At 36.5% G+C, this 19,689-nt stretch overlaps 1 protein-coding gene across 1 annotated transcript; it reads left to right on the top strand.

The window, feature by feature from the left end:
- Positions 1 to 14,643: 14,643 nt before the first annotated feature.
- On the top strand, positions 14,644 to 15,573 carry LOC101579295 (olfactory receptor 2J3-like). The gene has a single exon (XM_004647786.1). It carries the CDS (start codon positions 14,644 to 14,646, stop codon positions 15,571 to 15,573), a length of 930 nt encoding a protein of 309 aa, XP_004647843.1.
- The last annotated feature ends 4,116 nt before the right edge of the window (positions 15,574 to 19,689 follow it).

Raw genomic sequence — 19,689 nt, 5'->3', positions numbered from 1 at the left:
AACTTGAAAGAGAGTTTTGCAGGGTATAGTAGTCTGGGCTGGAATTTGTTTTCATAGAGAACGTGAAGTACTCTGCCCCATGCTCTTCTTGCCTCCATGGTTTGTGAAGAGATGTTGGCCATAATTCTGATGGGTTTTCCTTTGAATGTGATCTGCTTCTTTTCTCTGTCGGCTTTCAGTAAATTATTCTTGTGCTGAATTTCTGGAATCTTGACTATTATATTTCTCGGTGTGTTTTTCATTGGGTTGAGGTTCTTTGGCGTTCTGTATGCTTCAGTTACCTTAATGTCAGATTGTTTCCTCATATTTGGGAAGTTTTGTGCTATTACTTCTGCCCATATTTTTTTAATGTCATTTGTGTTCACTCCTTCTTTCACATTGATGCCTATTAGTCTCACACTGTTCATCTTTGCATCATCTTGCAGGTGATGGATTATTCTTTCCTGCATCCTCGTTGTTTTTAAGTGTTCCTTTCTTACCTTTTCACTAGCTACAGCAGCATCTTCAAGATCTGAATCTCTGTCTTCCCCTTCACTTAAACGGTTTTGCAAGCTTGCGATTGAGAGTTTCATTTCCTCTATATCTCTTTGTTTCTGCTTCATGCGATCTATTTCTTTCCTGTATTGCTCATTGAATGAATCCATCATTTTTCTAATATCCTCTATTTTTAAATCAATATCTTCCTTAGAAGCAGGTAGAAATTCTTGTACTGCTGTGTTTTTTTCAGATTGTGTTTCCTGCTTATGTTTCTGTAGTTGCTTCTTTACTTAATCTGCTACGATTTCTGAGAGTTCTTTTTTATTTCAGGAAAAAATTGCGCTCTGATTTCCTCTATATCTTTCTGCTGTTGCTTATTTACTATTGACGCTCTTGATTCATGTATTTGAGCCTAGCTTGTGTCCTCTGCACATTTTCTGGGTGGGCCCTGGGTTGCTTCCATATGTTTCTGTATTTGATTCTTTAGTGAAGATCTTATTAATTCAGGGATTTCTTTTTTCATTTCCAATCTGAGGTCTTCTTTCTATATCTTTCTGCAGCTGTTTTATTTCAGAAGCTGTTTATTCATTGCTTTAAGCTGTGTGATTTCCAATTTGTTCTGTGTTTGTGTCCTCTGCAGTTGTTACGGTTGGGCTTGGGTTCTGAGGTTGCATTTTGTTCCTTCTCGTCATTTTGTGTAGCACTGTCTTCTGCCCTTTGTTGTAGATCTTTGCTGTAGTTTTAACCTTCACACGTACTGAAGTTCATGTGGAGGTCTACGGAGTTTGGACTTATCCAGCTGCGTCTGGCTTACGTCTGGCTGCTGTGTTCAGCTCCTTCCCGCTGCGGACTTGGGCTAGGACTGGGTCTGGGCATTCCCGGGATTCGGCAGAAATTCCTACTGGGAGGGAGGTGTGGGGGAGGTATGGCATAGTGGTGGGGGCCGGCCCGAGGGGGTGGGAGAGGGTCCGGCCCACGCTGTGCCAGGGCTGGGACTGGTCCCGCTGGCGCAGGGTAGCAGCTTTCTGTTGTATTTTTATCTTTTGTGAAAGTCTAAAAAATTATTAGTATATATTGACCAGTGAAGTTGGAGGGTTTGACTCTTGTTTTGCTTTTACAGAACTTTGATTGTATGGTGAGAAATCTGCATTATGTGTTTTCGAATAGGAGGCCATACATTTTCTAAGTTAATCTAATATGACCTCCCTGTTGGTGAAAAAAAGAGAAAACAAATTAATTCTGCTTATCTGAAAGATAATGACTGTCAATAACCCCAGAGAAATTAGTCCAAAATCTAAATGGAATCAATTAATATTATCAAATAAAGTCCTTAAATCATGAATAGTTCACCTGAACAGGTTAGCGCACAATATACCTTTGTTGCATAAGTTGACCCCAATATGTAGACATTATCATGGCTTGTATCCCTTTAGAGGCCACTATTTGGGTTTTCTTTATTTAAATGAGATGTCAAAATTAAGTGGCTGATTAAGCTTGGCTTTTAGATTGTACACCAATCCTCTATATTTGTTTGTAAAATATCATGTCTTTTTTATACCAATTTTTATTTTAGGACTATAATATAAGCAATAAAACTTATTGGAAATATAAAGAATTTTATGGGCCTGGGAGATAGCTTAGTAGAATAGGTACCTGTTCGGCAAGCTCAAGGCCCTGAATTCAATCTCTGGTTAAAAAACAAAAAGGAACTTTAAGTAATCTTTTAAAATATCTCCATTATTATAAATTTTAGGATAAAAAAAAACCTTTTAACTTAATCACCTTAAAGGGAAAATATGAAAGTATTTCCCTTCATGTCATTTTAAATGGAGAGAGAGAGAGAGAGAGAGAGAGAGAGAGAGAGAGAGAGAGAGAGAGAGAGAGAGAGAGAGAGAGAGAGAAACACTTTACTTCCTACTTTTTTTTTGCTAGTTTTTATTCCTGGAATAATAGCCTTTCACCTTTGTAACACCTGGAGGCCATCCACACTTACATTGGAAAGGCCTTTAAAATGGTTTGACTTTGATTAATTTTCATTTTTAACTCAATATTACTTTCTAATAATCTTAAATTTCTTATCAAAGAAAGTGACTAATTGAGCAATATAAGAATTTGGAAAGACCTGATGAGATAACTCACTGGACTAAGCACCTGCTTAGGCAAGAGCAGGGTGACCAGGGTTCTATCCCTGGTACCGTATGTGGTACTGGCCCTAGAATGGAAGTGCATGGGCGCTCAGGCCCTCCTTGATTTCAGTTTGTGTTCCTACTCCTGGTGGTCCACTGCCATTTGGAATCCACTCTTAGTAATTTATTTATTTATTTATTTATTTATTTATTTATTTATTGGAAGAACTGGAGATTGAACTCAGGTCCTTGCGCTTGCAAGGGAAGCGCTTATTCCACTGAGCCATCTCCCCGGCCCCCAACTCTTTTTAATTTAAAAGAACTTTTCTTTTTATTTTTTATCAAAGCTAGAATGTTTAAATTTTATCTGCTATACCTTGGCACTATCCTCCTTGTGTTGTTTAGGACTTGATTTTAAAACAGAACTCTATGCTATGTCCTTTATGGTTGCCTTAGAAAGTAACATATATACAGGAACCAAGAAAACAGCAAACACTTTTGTATACATCTATACACATCAATAAAAATCAATGACCTTTGAGACTCTATCTGTCCCATTTTTAACTCAACCTAACTTTTTTCCTTTTCATTTTTTGTACATTTAACAATTTTTTAACCTTGGGAATTATAAGGAATTATTGTCATAAGGGAAATATGAAAAGTTTTACAAAACTTTTAGAAGACAGCTTGAACATTACCTCTAAGTAAATGATCTGTCTTGTTGTTTATGGCAGACATAGTGTCAGGCAATGTAGTATGAGTTCTAATATGTGTAATAGAGGGAGGCTGGCTTCTATTTCTAATAAGATGCTGCACCATAAAAAACAATTGCATTAACTTGAAAACACCCAGAATCAAAGTAGCAGTTTTTATTTCTTTTACTATGTATTTAGCATATTGAGAATCGGTGAGAAGACTTAACGAATGAGAGAACTCCTGTATCAACATAATAATGGCAGCTAACTCTGCCTTTTGAGTGGAGCAAAAAGAAATTTTTTTATGTGTTTTAGTACAAGGTCTAGAGGGTCTCACTATCCAGATCAGACTTGTAGTGATCCTCCTGTTTTCAGCCTCCCAAGGGATGGGATTATAGGTGTGTGCCACCAATCCCAATCTCAGTCACCCTCTCAGCAGGCCCCAGGGGCAGGGATTGCATCACATGCACAGGGATGAAATCCCTGTTGCTGCACCTGCAGGGATTTGTTTTTATCTTTACTTTTTATTTTAATTTTTGGCAATCCTTTTTCATATGATCCAATTTACCACAATTGAAACAAATTATATGGCATAAAACTTCCCAATAATAAGGAATTTAATCTATCTTCATTTGCTAATGCTTGTATTAATCCAGTTACATAAGTTGATTGCATCATTAGGTAGGTGCTGCTGAGAGACCACAGGAAAAACTCCTAGAAGTGTTTGGTTTTTTAAAAATAATTTTACTGAGAAACAAATAGGAATGAGACAATTTCAAATCCAATTAGTAGGACAGTTTCAATAATTAATACATTGCATATTGTTGTCTTAGTGGTTATTCATTGTACAAAATACAGACATGATATCTTGTCCACAAACACTATTAGAACAAATCCCTCTATTCATTGAATTAAAAGGATGTAGCTGTATATCTATCCTGATTATTTTGAATATACAGTTACAAAATGGTTGTTTTACTAGTGTCCCTTTTGTCTTCCTTTCTATAAAACATAAGTCACTGTCACTTATCCTTATATAGAACACATAGATTAGTTAGAGGAGGAGGACGAGTTTGGATTTTAGCAAACATTGAAAGTGGAGTTGAAACATCCAATTACTCCACCAATTTGGATACCCTTAAAGGACTAGCCTCCTTGTCTAAGGAATAGGGGAAAGCTCAAGGAAAGTGAATTTCACAGCAGTTTGCTCTCTGCTGGGGAGGTAAGGACTCAGGGGCAGAATGAAGACATTCCAAAACCAAGGACATCGGACTGCACAAGGACCACACGTTAGCTCCTCCTAGCAAACTATCTCTGCCTAGAGTTCATATAATTTGCTTCCAAACTTTTAAAAGTCCCTCTTCCTTAGGCTGCAACCAATAGCATGGCATCTTTATAAAGAATATTATTCCTTGAAACTATTTGGTTTCATTTTAATGCCAACTCCTTTGAAAGACATCTTGGTAAGATGGACATATTTACTCTCTATTACTCTAAGCTTCTCCTGTAGTCTCATTTACTCTGAGCAAACATTACCACTCGATCCAGTTACCCCTATCTTACCACTGATCGTCTTCCATGCCCCACATTACGTTCTTGGATTAATACAGCCTCAGAAAACTCACTGAGTCTTTTCTCACTCTAACTGAGACCATAGACACCAAAACCTCACATTTATTGAGGGCTACAAACAGGCTAAGAAATGTTCATAACTAACTTGGTGTAAATGAGCTACTATTTACATCATCTTCTGGCATTCATCAAATTGTAAGTTTACATATCACTAGTTGGTATCTTACCAGGTAAAGGAACAAAGAAGAGAGAGGGCACCACCTATAAGAATCTGTTAACTTGTCTCCAGCTTGCCAGATCTACAAGGTCCCAGTTTTCTTAAGCTCTGGTCTTTGTTCCTTGCTCCCTTGGGGCAGCAAGCTTCTGACTCATACCACTACATTCATGTATTTCTTTGCCATTTGTACCTCTTCATTTATGAAGTGTACTTTCATTTCAGATGTCCATTTTTGGATCGGGTCTTTCAATTTTGGAGGCCTGAGTTTTAAAAAATATTTATATATGCTATATAGGAACTATTTGAAGGACAGTCTACTATAATGCTTTCCCAATACCTGGGTTTTCTTTTACTCTGTTGGTGATTTCTTTTGATGTGTAGAAAGTTTTCAAACAGATGAGATCTCAATTGTTTATTCTTTGAAGGATTTCCCATGCAGTTTTATCTTTGTACATGAACTCTCTACCTACCCTCATGTCCTTAAGATTTGTACCTACTTTCCTTTCCAGAGTATTTAGTGTTTCAGTTTTAATATTTAAATCTTTATCCATGTTGACTGTAGTTTTGTGAATGATGATAGACATGAGTTCATTTTTAGCCCTTGCATGTGGAAAGCCAGTTTTCTGACACCATTATTAAAGAGGCTTTCTTGCAAAGAACACATGTGGTCCCTTTTTCAAAGATAAAGTGGCTGAATGAATTTGTAGTTGTGTTTTTAACTTCTAAAGTTATCTTAAGAGAATAACTTCTTGCCTGGCAAGTGCAAGGTCCTGAGTTTAATCCCCAGTTCTGAAAAACAATCTGTTCCATTGAACCTAAAGTCTGTTATTGCCAGCATTATGCTGTTTTTATCACAATAGCTTTGTAGTATGATTTCATCTGGTATTGTGATACCTTTTGCCTTTCCTTTGTTTTCTAGGATTTATTTTGCTATTGTAGGTCTGTCTTGGTTCCAGAGGAATCTTAAGAATGATTTTTATCTAGATCTGTGAGGTATACAAATGGTATGTTAATTGGGATTGCTTTGAATCAGTATAGCAATTTTTGGAGTATGGCCATTTTCACAATGTTGGTTCTTCCTATCTAGAAGCAAGGAATATCTTTACATTTTCTGAAATCCCTTTTAGTCTTTTTTTCAGAGAACTATGATTTTCATTGTATAAATCTTTTATATCCTTTGTGAGGTTTATTCCTAAGGATTTCAGTTTTTGTATGTTATTGTGAAAGGCATAGTTTCCCTAATGTCTCTCCTAGTGCATTCATTCTTTGTGTACAACAATACTACTGATTTTGGGGTGTTGACTTTGTATTCTACTAAGTTGATGAATGTGGTGATTAAATCTACAAGAAATTTGATGGGGTTTTTTGGGGGATCTTTTATGTACACCATTATATAATCTGCAAATAATAAAAAAATAATAATTTCACTTCTTTTCCAATCATTATTTTTTTATTTCTTTCTCTTGTCTCATTGTTCTGATTAATGTTTCTGGAACAATACTGAATAAGAGTGGTGACAGTGGATATCCTTGTCTTGTTCTGGATTTTAAAGTGAAGGCTTTCAGTTTTTCTCCATTTAGTATGATGTAGGCTGTGGGTTTACCATAGATGGCTTTTATCAAGTTGGGTAAAAACCATCTATTCCAATTTTCTGTAGATTTTTTTTCCATGAATGAGTGTTGACTTTGTCAAAATAGCTTTTTAAAAAATAATTTTATTGAGAAACAAATAGCAATAAGACAGTTTCGAAACTGATTACTAACACAGTTTCAAAAATTAATACATTGCATATTGTCATTTTAGAGGATATTCATTGTACAAGATGTAGACATGATATCCTGTCCACGAACACTATTAGAACAAATATCTCTATTCATTGAATTAAGAGAATGCATCTGCTTATCTTTCCTAACTATTTTGAATATACAGTTACCAAATGAATCTTCATTTGTATCCCCCTTTTTTGTTTAGTATTGTCAGAGAAGGTTATCCCATTGTCATTTAAATTTTGTAGGTGTGCGAATTCAGTAAAATATTCCAATATAGTCCAGTAGTCCATAATAGTAGTGGGTTATCAATAAGACTGGCAATGTCAGAAGTTGTTGACTTGAGCCTTTTACAGCTCAGCACATTAATATGGATTTACTTTTTATACTTCGTGTTTATACACTTCTGCTGGATGTTTAAAACCAAGATAAAGAAAGGACTATACAACAAAAAAAGTAACTTTTGTATCTGATAAGGTCAGTCAAATCCCCTCAGTATTTGTCCTGAAATCCTGTATTGCAGTTTGTAGATCCTTTGGCAGTGTCAGACATGCAGATGAGTCATGGCCATTGCTTGACCAGTTTGCTCTCTGTGAAAGCCTGAGAGAATGTTTTCTTTCCATGTGTCTCTCCTTAAGCACACTCTACATCATTAATCACTTTTGTCTGTGGCCCCATAATCTTCTTGATCAGAAAATTTAGCATGCAACTGAGTTACATTATATTATGTACAGGTTCTCCTACATCCTGAGACTTCACAGTCCTTGAAAGGCTAGGGCCAAAATGTTGGATCTCCTTTTAGCCCTTCTTTTTTTCTAATTTTTGGTCTACTAACTTAGGTTGTTAACCCTCCAGAAGAAAAGCTTATTATTAATACCATACAACATAGGCAGTTGAGGTTAGCCTCACTATCTGTCTGAATATCAAACATCTTAGGCATTACATGGAACAAGTATTTTCCACCAAGTATTGATATGTCAAACTTTAAGTCCCTACAGAATATGATGAAAAATTTTTAAAAAAAGAAGAAATCTAGGAAACATGACAGGGGCAAAGCCATACATTTATATGCACAAGATGATTAAGGCAATGATCCTGAGAATCTTCAGCTTTTTTTGAAGCTAGCAGTCAATTGTAGGATTCTCACCCTAACGAAGTATATATGTGGATACCTGTGAACTAAGCAACTATACTGAAGATAGCAATGTGTAATTGCAGGGTCGTGCTTGGAATGCCCGTCATTCTGTTCTTCTAAATACGTACTGCTTGTCATCACATACTAATTACTGTCATACTATCTCTCAAGTAAGTGTTTGTTTAAAAAAGTGGGCAATAAATGAAAACAAGAGACTAGACATGAAAGTCACGTGACTGTCCTGCTACACTCCTGTATATAGTTAGATTTCTAAATTTCTGTGAAAAATATGCAACTGTTTATTCCTATTTTTTAGTTTTTATTTTTGTTGTTCAAAATAGACTTGTCAAAAGATTTTTGTGCATCTATTGAAATGATCATGTGATTTTTGTCTTTGGCTCTGTTGATGTGTATCATATTTACGGGTTTGCATATATTGAATCATCCCTGAATTTCTGGCATAAATCCCACTTGGCTATGTTATATAATCTGCTTAATGATTTGCTAGACTGTTTGCTAGTATTCTTTTTTAAGAATTTTTGCATCTATGTTCATTAGGAAGTTAGGGTTGCAGTTCTCTTTTGTTTTTTGGGTCTCTGGTTTTGGCATCAGAGTAATACTTGCCTCCAGGAATGAGTTTGCAAGAATTGTTTCCCTTTGAATTTCACTGAAGTTTGAGAAGAGGCGGCGTTACATCTTCTCTAAATTTCTTGAAGAATTTAGCCTTTAATCCTTTAGGACTTGTGATTTTATTTTCTCATAGTTTTCTTTTTTTTTACATTTTGAATTTCATTGACAAATATTGTGTTAGTCACAATTTTTATATCTTATAGATTTAGCTTTGATAGTTCATATGTCTCTAGGATTCTGTGTATTCCTTATGTGCTTTCCGTTGTGTGAGAGTAAAGATTTTAGAGATAGGCATTGATAAATCTGTCCTATGTAGTTGGGTGCCCCTATACTGTGTTTATAAATATTTATAACTGTATCTTTTCTTCTAGCCATTTTCCCCTAACAAGTATTTATCTATTCTAATAGACTTTATCTATTATAATCATTTTTACTTTGACTATCATTCCACATGCTGAAGGCTAAAATTAGAGCCATGTTTATCACCATGCCCTAAACCACAGTCAAAATAGATCAAGCATTTAAACGTTAAAACAGAAACAATAAATCTTCTGGAGGAAAATGTAGGTGGAAGTCATATAGAGGTTATGAAGAGAGTTTATGAACAAAAACCAAATTGCACAGAAAATACTTCAAGAAGCAACAAGTGGGATCTCATCTTTTTGAAATGTTTCTGTACTTGAATGTGAACCTCCAGCAGAGTGAAAAGAAATCCCACAAACTGCTAAAAAATATTATAGTTATCTGTTCCTCTGACGAAGGCTTTCTATCTAGAACATATAAAGAATTTTTTTAAAAAATGATCCCCAAATTAATATACCAAATCCAAAAATGGGCATCTGAGATGAATATGCACTTTTCAGATAAAAAATACAAATGGCAAGTAAATATATAAAAAAATTCAACATCATTGGTCATCCTAGAACTTGAAATTAAAACAACATTGAGATTCCATCTCACTTCAGAAAGAATGGCTAACATCAAGAAGTCAGCCAAGACAAATGCCAGAGGGGCTATAGGGCAAAAGGACCTTCTCCACTGTTGGTGGGAGTGCAGGCTGGTACAACCACTATGAAAATCAGTCTGAATGTACCTAAAAATTTTAGGATTGGATGTCTCATTCAACCAAGCTATTCCCCCTCCTCTGGAGTATTTGTGCAAAAGAACTAAAAATATACTATAGTGACATATGTGCACCCATGTTTATAGCAGTATAATTTGTCATGGCTAATCATGGAAACAATGCAAATGTCCATCAACTGAGGAGCCAATAAAGAAACTGTGGTGTTTTTACACAATAGAGTATGTTTCTGATAGAAAACAGGATAAATGTGAGTCATGTTTTAGTAAAATAGATGCAACTAAAGACCATATGCTCAAGTGAAATAAATCAGACCTTCATGTGGAAACATTGTATCGTCTTTTAGTGTAAGAACCTGAAAGAGAAAATAAAATATAAAGGATAACAATAGATCTGGGAAAAAGGAAATGAGCCTATGAAAAAGGGAGGAATTGCTGAGTTAAGGAGAAGAACAAGACATGGAGTGAGGAGTGATATATACCTATGTATAATAGTTTGGACAACTCTATTGTGGATATCTGCTGGCCTATGCAAAGGAACAGTTAACACTGAATTTGTTTTATCTCCTTTTTTCGGCTGTTTGCCCTTTTTCTCTTCTTAATTTCTTTCTTTCTTTTTTTCCCTTTCATTTCATGTATTTGGTACAGGATCTCACTACGCAGCTTGGACTTGTAGTGATCCTTCTGTCTACAGCCTCCCCAGCACTGGGGTTACCGGCATTCACCAACATGCCTGGACTCTGTTGCCACTCAGTGAGTCCTGATGGAATAGCTGGGGAAGCATGTGGAATCGTGGATTGAAGCCTGGTCCATGCACTTGCCAAAGCTGGCTCTTAGTCTGGTGAACTATCTCACTGGCCCTTCTTAATTTTCTAATACATTTTTTCTTCTTCCAATTTTGCATGCATATATCTGGTAACTTGAACAAGTAATGGAAGAAAACACTATGCATTGAGAGAAAGATAGAGAGCAAGAGGGAGAGAGAGAGAAATAGAAAGAGAGAGATCTTTCCATTCATGTTCACTAGCTGCAATGCTATCTCTAAGTTCTGAAATTCTCTTAAGTTTCATTCAACTTAAGATAGTTTTCAACAAAATTCTTAATGTACTGGATATCTATTTGAATGTGTTTCAAGCATTCTAGTTCTTTCTGTATTGTTTATTCAATTTTTCCATCATTTTCTTATTCCCCTCTATGTCTTTATATATATCTTCTTAAAACAGATTGAATACTTTTTCATGATTGCTTTCCTTTCCTTTTTACATGAGTAATTATTTCTGAACAGATTTTATCAATAGCCTGATTAAGTTGTTTCTCTACTTTAGTTGCCATCATCTCAGAAATTTCAGATGTGTGACTTTCAGGTAACTGACAATCTCTTCCTTTGGTGTACACACAGAAGCCTTCTATCCAAGTACCTTGTTTCTTGATTGGCAGAGTGATTACTCATTATCCTCTTGGGATGGCAATCCCATCTAAGTCAACTCTTTGAAGGGCACTAATCATCAATTTGGAATTTGCCCTCCCTGTGGGCCCAGTTAGGGAAATCCAGTCCCTCTCTTTTTGTTTCCACAAAAGCTCTGTTCGCTCTGACATAAAGGCCATCCCCTGACACACAGAACACTCCAGTGACCTTCTTACTGAAAATAAACACTTTTAGAAGTGGGACCTCTCTTCTGCAGCAGTGATGATCACAGGTGTTTTGAGACTGATTTCCTCGCTGGATATAGCAGATGTGAATCTAGAGTTAGGCTGGTAACTTCCGGGGGCCGCACACTAGCCATCAGAATGTCCCCGTAGGATGAGAATAAGACAAGGAGACAGCACCTGGGCCTGTGAACAAAGAGGGAACTCAAAGGCAAGAGGAGGAATAAAACATTTCTTTAAACAACAGCTAAGACTATGAAAGAAATAGCATGAGCAACATGAGAAAGTGGTGGGCCAGGATAAACAGTGAAGAAGAGCAAGTGCTTTATCCCAAGATACTGGCTTCTGAGCCTAAAGAGAAGAGCTTACTCAGAGACTGTAATGATGGCCTTATTTCCTACCTGCCCCAGTAAAATAACATTTGTCCACAAACCCTCTACCCATTCCTCCTCAGTTATGGTGTTTTAGCCTTGATATCAGATTCATCTCTGAGTTCTCTTTATACAAATGCTAAAGATGGTCCCAGATCCATCACAGAAAATTTCACAGTGCCCAACTTCTTTTAGTGACTGAGACACAGCAATAACTGGTTGAGGAGGAGGCAAACTAATCTCCAGGTGAGGAAGTGGTGACAACATTTTGCACCCCTATTTCTCAGAACTTACTATTTTCCATGATAGGATTTTTTTTTAGTTTCTCTTGGAAAATTACTGTTACCTTTCAACTGGCACTGCCCTCTAGTAAGGAATAATCTATACTTTTCTATTTTTGTATTATGTTTTTCGTTCAGATATAGCTTTCAAGAGAGATCTTGTTTAAAAATATATCGAATGATTATCCTAGATGTTTTCTGACTTGCAGAAAGCAGCCTACATTTGTGCAATGCCTGGTTAATGGTTTTCCACATTACTAATATACTGAGAGTTACCAGGTCTGAGTTAGTCCTAAAGGCTTGAAGCTAGGCTGAGTAGTTCCAATTATTCTGCTGAACTCAGATAATTTCCTACTCCTGCCATCTTTTACAGGACATGAAAAATTAAGAGACCCACAAGAAGAAATTACAGGCCTTTCCACTTCATTGTACTACATCCTGTTCCACTACTAATTGGAAGGGGTCTGGGAAAAGGCACTGGTCTTGTGAGGAGGATGTTATGGAAAACATAGAAGAACAGAGAATTTAGTGGAAAAGGTGATGTTAAAGTGGTGGATCACTATGAAAGTCCACAGTAACTTTATGACTGATGGATGTGTCATCTTTCCAACCAGAAGTTGAAATCACACAAGAGAAACAGAATACCTGAAGCAAGACAGTGTGTGTAACACAATTTATCTTTGCTACAGAAGTTGCTTTAAGGCACAATAGCAATAATATATTAATGAAAAGATCTGTTTATTGTTTAATTGAATATCCAGAATCCTTCTCTAAACTCTCTAATTAAAAGCCTACAGTAATTAAGATTGAGGATTAGCATTTACACGGTGAGTGTAATGCTCACTGTACTGTCTCTAGAAGCATGCGGCATGGTGCCTTCCCTCTGGCTGTGGTGCAGTCCCTGTGGTTGTGGTGTCCCTCATATTTGCATCAGGTGCTCTGCTCTACATGGACCCGCACTCCTCCTTCCTCTTTTGCTGCTTCACCACATGCTCATCTTCCATTTCTTAAAATATATCCTTTCAAATTTGGTTATATTGGCACATATTTAAGAACTAATTTTCTTCTTTCTAGATTTTTAGGGTTTCATACTGTTAATTCTTATAAGATTGTGTGCATATTAATATGTGTATTTTTGTTGGTATCTTTATTGTCAGGTACAAATAGAAAGTTTTCATGCAAAAAAAGAGAAAATAAAAGTCTTTCTGTGAATATAATTAATTAAATCTAAGTTCATCTCATCTTAATTAAATATTTTCAAATCGCTATTAAATTTGATATGTTTGTCTTTTCATCCATGAATAAAGTTACTGAGGCTGAAAATTTTATTCCTTTTATAAGAATAAATTGTTTGAAAGATCAAAGAAAAGAACAGAAGTCACTAATTTGAATGAAGATTGCTTCCTGGAAGGAGTCTTCTTTGGCTGGGTCAGGGTTTTCTTAGTTGATTTTATTAATTCACTGCAAGGTCAACCCAGAATTACTGAAAAGAACTTGAGAGTAAAGAGTGAGAAGGACAACCTCTAGATAGACTAAAGTTACTTTGTATTTTGTTTTGATAAATTTTATTATGGAAAAATTTCGGTTATGCAGAATAGTTACAAATCTGTACTATAAAGGCCTCCTGCTCACCCTTTATGCAGCGAGTGCATCAGCAGGCATTCTTCCGTGTCACAGTCCTGTTCTCCAACTATTCATTTCCCCTTCACTCTCTTTACTGCATGTCGACCTGCCTGTCCATTTTTCTGTAATACATAGCTCTTGTGGTACATTGCAGAATAAGTTAGAGAAACTGTGTTATGCCATTCTTGAAAACTATGTTTAAGAATAAGAATAGCATTTTAAAGAAAGTGTGACACTATCAGAATCAGCAAAGTTAATACAGGTACAATTTTCTTAGATCATAAGCGGTCAGTATTCGGTTTTCTCCAGATGTCTTAATCATTTCTTAATAGCTGTAATGAGATATGTGCCCACTGGGCCTATCCTCATGGAGCAGTTTCTCTGTCTTCACTGCCTCATTGATCTAAACATTTAAAAGCATGTAGGAAGGCCCTTTTGTCTCACTATGAGTTTGTTGCAGTCTTCCTTGATTTTACATTGAGGCTGTGCACTGTACCTCTAACAGCACTGAAGTGACCTCCTGTCTGTGGAGAGCTTTACTTCAGCAGTCACACAGAGCTGCTTGGCATCCAGTCTGGGAGACTGATGTTCACCACCCTGTGGCTATGGCTGTGTCCAGAGCTTCCACCATGACAAAGTTTGCTTCTTTCCACTTTGCAATTAGTAAGTAACTCAAGGGAGATGTTATAGAATACAGATACAATGTCTCCTCAAAGTACTATTCATTAGTTTTGCTTCTATTTATATTTAACTCAATTTTCTTTATACTTATGAATTTAGTGCAAGGGATGGTGTTATTTTTGCTATTAATTTATTAATTCTTTTTTGTATCATATAGACTTGAAGGTTCTGGTTTTGTGTTCTTCAGTGTATTAGCATAACATTTTTTTAATGCTCAAATTTTCCAGAACTGAAAAATGACAGAGCTTCAAGACTAATATTTGTTTCTTTTACATTTATCTATACAAATTTTGGAGACTGTCCTTATTTTTTGAGTGATTTTTTTTCTCAAGTAACATCAACATGATTGACAATATCAGTGCTACTACTGAAGGCTTCTTCATCCTTCTGGGATTCTCCAGGTGGCCTCACCTGGAAGTGTCTCTCTTTGTGGTGATCCTAGTCTTCTACTTGATGACACTGACAGGCAACCTGTTCATCATGGTCCTGTCACATTTGGACACTCGCCTCCACACACCCATGTACTTTTTCCTCTCAAACCTCTCTTTCCTAGATCTCTGCTACACTACCAGCTCCATCCCCCAGTTGCTGGTCAACCTCTGGGATCCAGAGAAGACCATATCTTATTCTGGATGCATGATTCAACTCTACTTTGTCCTTGCCCTGGGATCTACAGAGTGTGTCTTGTTTGTGGTGATGTCCTATGACCGTTGTGTAGCAGTGTGCAGACCCTTGCACTACACTGTGCTCATGCACCCTCGTTTATGCCATCTGTTGGCTGTGGCTTCCTGGATAAGTGGTTTTACTAACTCAGCACTTCATTCACTCTTTACCTTCTGGGTACCCTTATGTGACCATCACTTAATAGATCACTTTTTCTGTGAAGTCCCAGCACTCCTGAGTTTATCCTGTGTGGATACTCGTGCTAATGAACTGCTTCTCCTGGTCACCAGTTCTATTTTTGTAGTAATTCCACTTCTTCTTATTCTGACCTCTTATAGTGCTATTATCCAGGCTGTGCTGAGGATGCCATCATCTACTGGGCCTCAGAAAGCCTTTGGAACATGTGGAGCCCATCTTTTGGTCGTTTCCCTGTTTTTCATTCCAGCCATGTGCATATATCTGCAGCCTCCAACAGAAAGTTCTCAAGACCAAAGCAAATTCATTGCCCTCTTTTATACTTTGGTTACACCCAGCCTCAATCCTCTAATCTATACCCTCCGAAACAAAGATGTAAGAGAAGCAGTAAAGAGACTGATGGGGCGAGAGTAGACTCCACCCCTATGATGTTGGCAATGAAATGGTTCCTCTATCCATTTGTTCAACACTCCATCCATCAATTCAGTCCCTACCTTCTCTTTACTCAGCAATTACAAAACAAACTTTTACATGAGCTCACAGGTGTTTCCTTTAAATAATAATTAAGAAAACCTATATGCAATACCTAATGATCATTCATATTTAGAGAACAGTCTTTTAAAAGGAAGATCATGCATATTTCCCACATCATAATTTTAATGAATCTAAAACTTTTCCTTGATTGATAATGAGGTTTGGGACTTATGTAAACTTATGAAGAAGCAGTCTACATCTTCTATAAAAGTATGACATAAAAAGTGTAAAAAATCTCTGAAATGCATCTTTGACATCTTTCTCTGTAGAATACTCATTTCATATCTTTGGCCTATTTAAAGATTCAGTTGTTATGAAAGAACTGAAATATTTTCGCTAACACTGATATTCTTTGTTGAGTAGTAACTATTTAGAGAAAAAATTATCTATATATATTTTTTACTTGTTGGATAAAATAAAAAACCTTTGCCTTGTGCAGAAGAGTATTCTTATCTGTATTTCTCCTGGATAGTGAGATATCCATAGATGGAAGTAGCAGATAAATGTCATCTGAGGTAGCTTGCCCAGGGAGGAGGTGAGATGTCTGATGCACCCCACAGCCTGCAGTCTGTGGAGTTTTTTGGGGAAAGTGGGGATCTGATTCCAAAAGTGACTTGAAGCTAGTGGGTCTTTAAATTACAATAATAGTTTGCAGTCAGCTATTGGTGAAAGTCCTCTGAATTGGCACTTGAGACATTTTCACAGGAACATCTATCCTGGTTGTGGTTGGTTCCCTGGTTGTAAGAACTCAAGGTAGAACTTGTTAGTGTTGATTGCCCCATGACCTGCTTCACTTCAGATAAACATTTTTTGTTGCTCATAGTTTTTGGTAACATCCACCTCCTGGTACCAATGAATGCTGAGCCCCAAGGAACCACACTGTATTTGAAAATACTATACTGGATAAAATTCAGTATAAATTGTGTTGCGTGAAAAATGTTACTGTAATTTTTTTATTGTTTGTATATTCATGAATATTAAACATAGTCAAGGAAATCTACATGTATTTTTCAAAGAAAGAAACTTTTTTTTTTTTTTTTTTTTGTGGAACAGGGGATTGAACTCAGGTCCTTGCACTTGCCAGGGAAGCGCTTATTCCACTGAGCTATCTCCCCTGCCCCAAGAAACATTTTTATAAAGGAATGTTTTGCTATTTATTTCATTGTCATTTCTCTCCATCTGATGTAAGTGAACTCCATTCCACCTCATATTTGCCAATGCTATCAGTGGAAATAATGACCATGGAAAATCCAACACAAAGTAACATATTTCAATGCTTGTACTTTGTCTCTAAGTCAAATATCATTGTAGTCAGTTAGAGTTATGAATAATAAAGCTCTTATTTCAAAGTTATAGAATTTATAAGCCCAAATGTCCTTTTTATTTACCATGTGGCTGGAATTTCACTAATTCTGCTCCCTTAGTCCTTGCGCTGTGTCAGTGAATCTTCCCTCAACTAGTCAGGTGGGACCATAGTGTGGGTGCTGTGGCTTGTGCCTTAGCCTGATGACCAAGAAAGGAAGTACAAAATTGTACATGTAGATACCTTTAGTAATAATTAGTGCTACATAGTGTGAATCAGCACATAAACATTTTTCTCTTTTTTATTTTTATTATTTTGATATAGGGTCTCTCTACAATGTTTGGACTCATAATAATCCTTCTATCTCAGTCTCCACAGTGGTGGGATTATTGGAAAGCACCACCATACCCAGTTTTAAGGCTAACACAATATGCCCGGGTTATAGGGAGCAGGGAAGGTGGCACTTAGACCACAGAGTTATCTTCCCAACCCATGAACGCAAATTGGAACTTAAGTAGAGAGCTCATCTTTATCAACCATCATACACTGTGGAAATCTTATGGTTTTGGATAACATATAGCGTTCTTAACTCTCATTATTATTTTTTTCCTCCAACATATTAAATTATAGATGAAAATGCAGTGCATTTATCATGTGAGATATGATGTTTTATATACACATATATTATAATTTATTTATTTATTTATTTATTTATTTATTTATTTATATCAATTGACAAGCCACAGATGGTAACAAAATCTGTAATCCTACATCCTGGAAGCCTAATTCACACAAAATCTAAGTTATATTGTCTTAAAATAAAAAAGTGGGGGCAGGGGCCGGGGAGATAGCTCAGTTGAATAATCACTTGCCTGGCAAGCTCAAGGGCCTGAGTTCAATCCCTGGCTCTGCAAAAAAAAAGCAAAAAGTGGGGGACAGGGATTTAACTCAGTGACTCAAGAGCCTGCCTGGTAAATGTAAGGTCCTGATTTCAATTCCTGATATAAAAAATAATAAAGTAAAGTAAAATAAAATAGAGTAAAATTATTAAAACTCGGGCTGGATATCTTACCCCACCCCATCACCAGGACCGGCATGTGAGTGTAACCTTCCCTGTACTTGCCAGAACCTCCTCCATCAGACAGACCTGATGTTGAAACCTGCAGCAAAACTCCCTACAGAGAGGAAAGAGGCAAGACCCACTCAACTAATCCAGGAGAAGAATACTTTACCAGAGGTGCAAACCAAGCCCACTTCCGTGTGATGCAGCAGGAATAAGCACAGGACAGCAGCTACACCCAAGTTAGGCACAACGGGATGAGTTTGCATTCAGTAGATCCAGACCCAGTAAGCTGAAACACTTTGCTAGACCCAGATATATGAGAACATCGTCTCTCTTTCTCTTGATTGAGAGAGGAGGCAACAGGTAACTGGGTTGAACAAGTTTGCCTGGAAGACTACAGGTACAAAAGGGAAGGTGATCTGATAGATCTTAGGGGAACTTATTTAAGTACAAAGTCTCAATATCATATCTGTGTAACTATACTGAGAGAATATTTATTCTTAGGGTCTAAAAGGTAAACCCACTAAATAGAAAAGTTTGCCAAATGGTAAAGCTCTCCATACTTCTAGTGTTGATAATTATAGTTTTGTAAATACAAAACTGCAACTTCCTTAACCACATAATCTATATTGGGTAATAATATCAATACATGCTAAAGTAATAACTGTATCAAAACTCTATCCCAGAAGACAGTGTTATAAAAAACGACAAAGAGAAGGAGCAATATGCATTCTCAGGCCCCAAGAACACTTAGAATAAATGCAGTTTAGAAGATATTGGAAATCACACACATAGAAACTCTGAAATAATGGGGTCTGAAGTACAGAAACAACTGCAAAAAGGTACAGAAGAAATCAGATTAGAAATAATCTTAGAAATAAATAAAGAAATGATAAATAGAATGAAAGAATTACTAAGTGCTTCTAAATGAGACACTGACAAAAAATTAGATGAGAATAGAAAAATGATGTAATCATGAATGAAAAATATAGGAAAGAAATAGAATGCATGAAGCAGATTGAAAGAGATATACAGGAAATTAAATCTGCAATCACAAGCTGGCAAAATTGCTTGAATGAAAGCGCAGATAGAGTTTCAGGCCTCAAAGACATTGTTGCAGCAAGTGAAAAGTTAAGAAAAGATCTTGTAAAAACAACTAGGATGTAGGAAAATGTAATTCATCATTTGCAAGATGATGCAGAGATGAACTATGTGAGACTTATAGGCATGAGTGAGAAAGAAGGAGTCAATACAAATGATATAAAATAATATGGGGAGAAGTAATAGCAGAAAACTTCCTAAATGTGGAGAAACAATCAGAAATTCATGTAACTGAAGCATATAGAAATCCAAATAACATCAAACCAATTAAAAACACAACCAGACATGTACTAATCAAGACCCTAGAAATCTAGCACAAGAACAACTTATTAAAAGCTGCTAGAGAAGAGAAAAAGATAACATTTAAGGAAAAATCCATGAGAATATTGCTGACTTCTTTTCAAAAACTATGAAGTCAAGAAGAGTATAGAGTCCTAGCCCAGGTCCAGTGAGTGTGTGGAGAGCTTCCTGCTAACCTGCACCGGCGGGACCAGTCCCAGCCCAGGCGCAGCGTGGGCCGGACCCTCTC

The sequence above is a fragment of the Octodon degus genome, unplaced genomic scaffold, assembly GCF_000260255.1.
Source record: "Octodon degus isolate 3935 unplaced genomic scaffold, OctDeg1.0 scaffold00325, whole genome shotgun sequence".
In the NCBI taxonomy this organism is placed as follows: Eukaryota; Metazoa; Chordata; class Mammalia; order Rodentia; family Octodontidae; genus Octodon; species Octodon degus.
The sequence above is the reverse complement of the archived record's forward strand: the minus strand, read 5'-3'. Positions and strand labels throughout refer to the sequence as shown.

Bases quoted from the DNA above. Each gene is read 5' to 3' on its own strand.
- LOC101579295 (XM_004647786.1), top strand. From the start codon at position 14,644: ATGATTGACAATATCAGTGCTACTACTGAAGGCTTCTTCATCCTTCTG.